At 37.9% G+C, this 6205-nt stretch overlaps 2 protein-coding genes across 2 annotated transcripts in view; both read left to right on the forward strand.

Annotated features, from left to right (window-relative positions):
* The window catches only part of LOC108629823 (uncharacterized), a 5327-nt gene extending 1593 nt beyond the window's left edge, over positions 1 to 3734 (forward strand). The window contains exons 2-7 of the mRNA XM_026817598.1: positions 724 to 1079; positions 1326 to 1576; positions 2034 to 2356; positions 2427 to 2670; positions 2999 to 3279; positions 3362 to 3734. Coding sequence (XP_026673399.1) covers positions 932 to 1079; positions 1326 to 1576; positions 2034 to 2356; positions 2427 to 2670; positions 2999 to 3279; positions 3362 to 3596 — 1482 coding nt within the window. The 5' untranslated portion in view covers positions 724 to 931 and the 3' untranslated portion in view covers positions 3597 to 3734. The remainder of the gene's footprint in view (positions 1 to 723; positions 1080 to 1325; positions 1577 to 2033; positions 2357 to 2426; positions 2671 to 2998; positions 3280 to 3361) is intronic.
* A 45-nt stretch (positions 3735 to 3779) lies between these two features.
* On the forward strand, positions 3780 to 6198 carry LOC108629805 (uncharacterized; the record flags this gene model as incomplete). Its single annotated transcript, XM_018032680.2, has 5 exons — positions 3780 to 4040; positions 4498 to 4820; positions 4891 to 5134; positions 5463 to 5743; positions 5826 to 6198. Coding segments are annotated over 5 exons (1344 nt in total), but the record flags the coding sequence as incomplete, so codon positions are not given.
* Positions 6199 to 6205: the final 7 nt, after the last annotated feature.

Here is a 6205-nt window from a genome sequence, read left to right on the forward strand (position 1 = left end):
GATACACACAATGATGGAACGATACGTTGAGTTCTACAATTCAAACATGTTCAAACTGTCCACACTGATTGCTCGTACCAACGGAACCGTTTTAATCACGAATCCTATTGGAGAATGAGTTATAAAGTAAATATTTGATTGGTAATTTCTGAAAGGAAAATATCTCTAGCTGCTAACTTCAGTATCTGAGAGATTAAGTAATTATAATATGTTAAACACTTTTTAAACAAAAAAAAAGATAAATAGAATTAAATAATATGTATAACATAGGTATACAATGAATTACAAATGTTCAAAATAAAATAATCATGACATTACGATTCAATCTTAGGCGGTATTACTTATCGTTGATTTTCAGTAATTCATCATGTTTAATTTTATATTAGATGGTAATTGTAATTTGCTTTATTTCTAAAAACATTATGCCAGTATTATCCAAATACGTATACGTTTTGTTGAAAAAGTTAAAGATTAATTATTGATACTTTTCTTTCATATAAATAAATTGAAATGATATCCATGGATAAAAACAAAATATCGGATGAGTTCATTAAAGATTTTACATATTAATTGAAAAATAAAATTTCTCGACATCGACAAGCAATGTGTCTTTAGTAAATTTTTGAAATTTTATTTTCTCTTTTCAAATTAAACTTTTTTATACATAACTTCCATGTTAACATTCTGCAGATATATGACCATTTTGTTTATAAATATTTGCAGCACTTATTCATGAACAAAGTGTATGCATTGTGCGGCCATGTGAGTAAATGTTAGCGAAGTGGGGTAAAATTAAAGGGAAGCTGAGGAGGAAACAACGCAAGAATAAAGGAGGGGACAAGGGGGATCAGATAAAGCGGTTGACCCTCGCTCCTTCAATGACCCGAGAGATATCGTTCCACTAAATTCACTGACGCACCTCCCCAGTCGAATGCGTGGCCCGATCAACTACGGGTCGTTCTCGCCACTATTTCTCGCAACGCTGAGTATGTCAAGACCGGAAATGCACTCCTCGAAATTACTACTTGTCCTTTTTTGTTTTCTCGCGATCGGACGATGCGATGCCTCCAAATCTGGCGGTGAGTTCTACAAATCATTTTGCTACTGTAATATAAATGAAACCGCATGATTTTTTATCACTGCACGTTGTAAACTTAAGATCAAAGATCGATTTGTCATCAGCGAGGAAATGCGTACACATATAAATTTTTATTGATGCTTAAAGTTGATAGAGTTGACTCTCGCAAATCTTGTAACGCCGTAATAAAAAGTAATTTTGATAAATATACTTTTTTACTCGATGTTCAAATGATTAATTCTCCCAGGAGAAAACGATACCGCAGCAGAAATAGCTGCTGGCGAGAAACGACTCGGGGATCATATTCGCGCGATTTTAAAGCACTATCAGCAAGATGATCCGATAGGGCTACCTGGGGCACCGATACCGGATCCGATGCCAGTACCGGATATGAAGCATTCATTTTCTATGTACACCATGAATTTCAAACACGTGAATGTGTATGGTCTATCTAAGTTTCGGATAGTACATGTGGAATCGGAATTAGCGCTGATGCAAGTAAGATTTGCTTTCTGAATCTGTTATCTCCAATAAAGAGAATCATGAACTTGCTATGCAACATGTGATCGGAAGTTTTAAAAATACAGAGCGAAAATACTATTTTTTTTTATCAAAATGTCTTTTACTAATAATGCCGCTTGTAATTTTTTCGAGTCTCTTAAACAATGATCCTGATTTATAAGCTTAACTATTTAAAGATCCACGTATCAACTAAGAAGATATGCATTGCTTCTATGCATCTACAAATAAAGAACAGATGCTAATTATACGATCGTAACGCGGAACGTATCGCGTTGATGACTAAGATAGAAACGTTATTTGATTGAATTGCCTTTAGAATCCTTAATGAAAATCACCTACCAAAGTAAACAGAAACGTATATGATTGCAACTGCCCTACAGCTAGTTTAAAAGAAGAATCAGAGTTGATCTTCGGTTTAATTTCTTTGTCAAAGGTCGCAGTAGCGTTAAGCATCGAAACCTTGGACATTCGTGGATTGTACACTCTTTCCTCTTGGCTGTCACGATCAGCCGGTAATTTTACCGTGAAATTGACAGGGGTAAATGTACAGGGTATAGCTAGACTCGAAGTCGCCAGCGATGGCAAGTTGCAAGCGCAGAACATCGATATGGATTTAACGTTTCAAAAAATAGACATGGATTTCAAGAATCTTGGCTTCCTGGCTTCTGTGCTCCAGGGAGTGATCAATTCTGTAGGCACTTTTATTTTTGACAGTATTAAACCTCTCATATTGAAGGAAGTGAACACTAACATTCGGTAAAAGTCAAATGCTTTAACGTGACTCGTTATTAAGATTAGATGAACAAAAATTTGTCTGGCATTTTAGGGGCGAGGTAAACAAACAAATCTCACAATTGCCGCAGTACTTCCCTAATTCTATATCGCCCTTCGACATGGCTGTCGCCGAAGCTCGCAGGCAAGTGTCTCAAATGGGATACGATCCGTTCAAGGTGAAGGATTATAGCCAGTCCGCCGGTATGTTCACCGTGACGTCAACACATACTTGGATCACCGGCCTGGCAAGCTTTTACCGGATGGGGAACATTACGTTAAGCATGGAAAATAGAACAGTAATTATTTAATTTTAATACAATTTTAGTTTTTATTGAAGCCTAAAAAATTGTGCAATGTTTCATGTTTTAACGAATGACAATTTTCATTACAATCGCATCGTTCATTCACGATACGACACGTGGTACCAACGCTGATACAATTGCAACGTATCGCGCGTGGTGCCGCATTACTGTAATTGTATTAACTATTACGTCGTATACATTTTAAAAACAGCGAAACACACTGATCAGTCTCCTTTAATGACGATTCGCAATTGTGCACGTTACGTAACTTATTCGTGGGTGTCGATGCATCTCAATGTTTTCCGCTTGTTTCCTCCTACAGGTGTACGCAACAATTGACATCGGCACTCAAGAGATCGAAGGAAGGACGCACTGGGAAATAAGCGTAATCGGTGGCTTTTTATCTAGAGCCGGAACGGTTTCTTTCACCGTACAGTACCTCAGGGTCCAAATAAAACTGAGTCAACCCTTAGACACTCGAAAAAAGCCAAGTGTCGAAGAACTAGATCTTGAGTTGGGTAATATTCAAACAAGAGTTCACGGCGCCGGTACCATCGATTACCTTATGGAGGCCAGCGTGAATATACTGCCAAACCTTTTAAGGTTCGATCTCAATGATTTAATTCCGTGATCGGTGAACCATGTATCGATCACGGTATTATAACGACAATGATTCTTTTTATAGGTATCAGATAATGGATGCGATAGAGGGACCACTCAAAAGGCGAATACAAGCTGAATTGACTAAAGTGGATGTAGAAAAATTGATTTACGAAAAAATTCCTGATATAGAGGAACAAGCTAGGTATCTACAAGGAATAGTGCCACCTGAAGAAACGGTACTGGAGCAGCCGATGTCGGCTTTAGATATGGATGAACAACCTTTCTCAGAGAGCGAGGAAGACCGAGGTCCTTCGTAACAGTCGCAAGAATTACAAATTATTTCAATTAAATCTATTATTTTACAATTGAACTATTTATATCTTTATAAATGATAGCATACTTATATGTATAGGAAGGATTCATTTTATACACAGTAAATCGTGATAAAAACACTGCTCAGCGNGATAAATATACTTTTTTACTCGATGTTCAAATGATTAATTCTCCCAGGAGAAAACGATACCGCAGCAGAAATAGCTGCTGGCGAGAAACGACTCGGGGATCATATTCGCGCGATTTTAAAGCACTATCAGCAAGATGATCCGATAGGGCTACCTGGGGCACCGATACCGGATCCGATGCCAGTACCGGATATGAAGCATTCATTTTCTATGTACACCATGAATTTCAAACACGTGAATGTGTATGGTCTATCTAAGTTTCGGATAGTACATGTGGAATCGGAATTAGCGCTGATGCAAGTAAGATTTGCTTTCTGAATCTGTTATCTCCAATAAAGAGAATCATGAACTTGCTATGCAACATGTGATCGGAAGTTTTAAAAATACAGAGCGAAAATACTATTTTTTTTTATCAAAATGTCTTTTACTAATAATGCCGCTTGTAATTTTTTCGAGTCTCTTAAACAATGATCCTGATTTATAAGCTTAACTATTTAAAGATCCACGTATCAACTAAGAAGATATGCATTGCTTCTATGCATCTACAAATAAAGAACAGATGCTAATTATACGATCGTAACGCGGAACGTATCGCGTTGATGACTAAGATAGAAACGTTATTTGATTGAATTGCCTTTAGAATCCTTAATGAAAATCACCTACCAAAGTAAACAGAAACGTATATGATTGCAACTGCCCTACAGCTAGTTTAAAAGAAGAATCAGAGTTGATCTTCGGTTTAATTTCTTTGTCAAAGGTCGCAGTAGCGTTAAGCATCGAAACCTTGGACATTCGTGGATTGTACACTCTTTCCTCTTGGCTGTCACGATCAGCCGGTAATTTTACCGTGAAATTGACAGGGGTAAATGTACAGGGTATAGCTAGACTCGAAGTCGCCAGCGATGGCAAGTTGCAAGCGCAGAACATCGATATGGATTTAACGTTTCAAAAAATAGACATGGATTTCAAGAATCTTGGCTTCCTGGCTTCTGTGCTCCAGGGAGTGATCAATTCTGTAGGCACTTTTATTTTTGACAGTATTAAACCTCTCATATTGAAGGAAGTGAACACTAACATTCGGTAAAAGTCAAATGCTTTAACGTGACTCGTTATTAAGATTAGATGAACAAAAATTTGTCTGGCATTTTAGGGGCGAGGTAAACAAACAAATCTCACAATTGCCGCAGTACTTCCCTAATTCTATATCGCCCTTCGACATGGCTGTCGCCGAAGCTCGCAGGCAAGTGTCTCAAATGGGATACGATCCGTTCAAGGTGAAGGATTATAGCCAGTCCGCCGGTATGTTCACCGTGACGTCAACACATACTTGGATCACCGGCCTGGCAAGCTTTTACCGGATGGGGAACATTACGTTAAGCATGGAAAATAGAACAGTAATTATTTAATTTTAATACAATTTTAGTTTTTATTGAAGCCTAAAAAATTGTGCAATGTTTCATGTTTTAACGAATGACAATTTTCATTACAATCGCATCGTTCATTCACGATACGACACGTGGTACCAACGCTGATACAATTGCAACGTATCGCGCGTGGTGCCGCATTACTGTAATTGTATTAACTATTACGTCGTATACATTTTAAAAACAGCGAAACACACTGATCAGTCTCCTTTAATGACGATTCGCAATTGTGCACGTTACGTAACTTATTCGTGGGTGTCGATGCATCTCAATGTTTTCCGCTTGTTTCCTCCTACAGGTGTACGCAACAATTGACATCGGCACTCAAGAGATCGAAGGAAGGACGCACTGGGAAATAAGCGTAATCGGTGGCTTTTTATCTAGAGCCGGAACGGTTTCTTTCACCGTACAGTACCTCAGGGTCCAAATAAAACTGAGTCAACCCTTAGACACTCGAAAAAAGCCAAGTGTCGAAGAACTAGATCTTGAGTTGGGTAATATTCAAACAAGAGTTCACGGCGCCGGTACCATCGATTACCTTATGGAGGCCAGCGTGAATATACTGCCAAACCTTTTAAGGTTCGATCTCAATGATTTAATTCCGTGATCGGTGAACCATGTATCGATCACGGTATTATAACGACAATGATTCTTTTTATAGGTATCAGATAATGGATGCGATAGAGGGACCACTCAAAAGGCGAATACAAGCTGAATTGACTAAAGTGGATGTAGAAAAATTGATTTACGAAAAAATTCCTGATATAGAGGAACAAGCTAGGTATCTACAAGGAATAGTGCCACCTGAAGAAACGGTACTGGAGCAGCCGATGTCGGCTTTAGATATGGATGAACAACCTTTCTCAGAGAGCGAGGAAGACCGAGGTCCTTCGTAACAGTCGCAAGAATTACAAATTATTTCAATTAAATCTATTATTTTACAATTGAACTATTTATATCTTTATAAATGATAGCATACTTATATGTATAGGAAGGATTCATTTTATACACAGTAAATCGTGATAAAAACACTGCTCAGCG

Source organism: Ceratina calcarata, unplaced genomic scaffold (assembly GCF_001652005.2).
Source record: "Ceratina calcarata isolate Rehan_Ccalc_2016 unplaced genomic scaffold, ASM165200v1 scaffold588.2, whole genome shotgun sequence".
Lineage (NCBI taxonomy): Eukaryota > Metazoa > Arthropoda > Insecta > Hymenoptera > Apidae > Ceratina > Ceratina calcarata.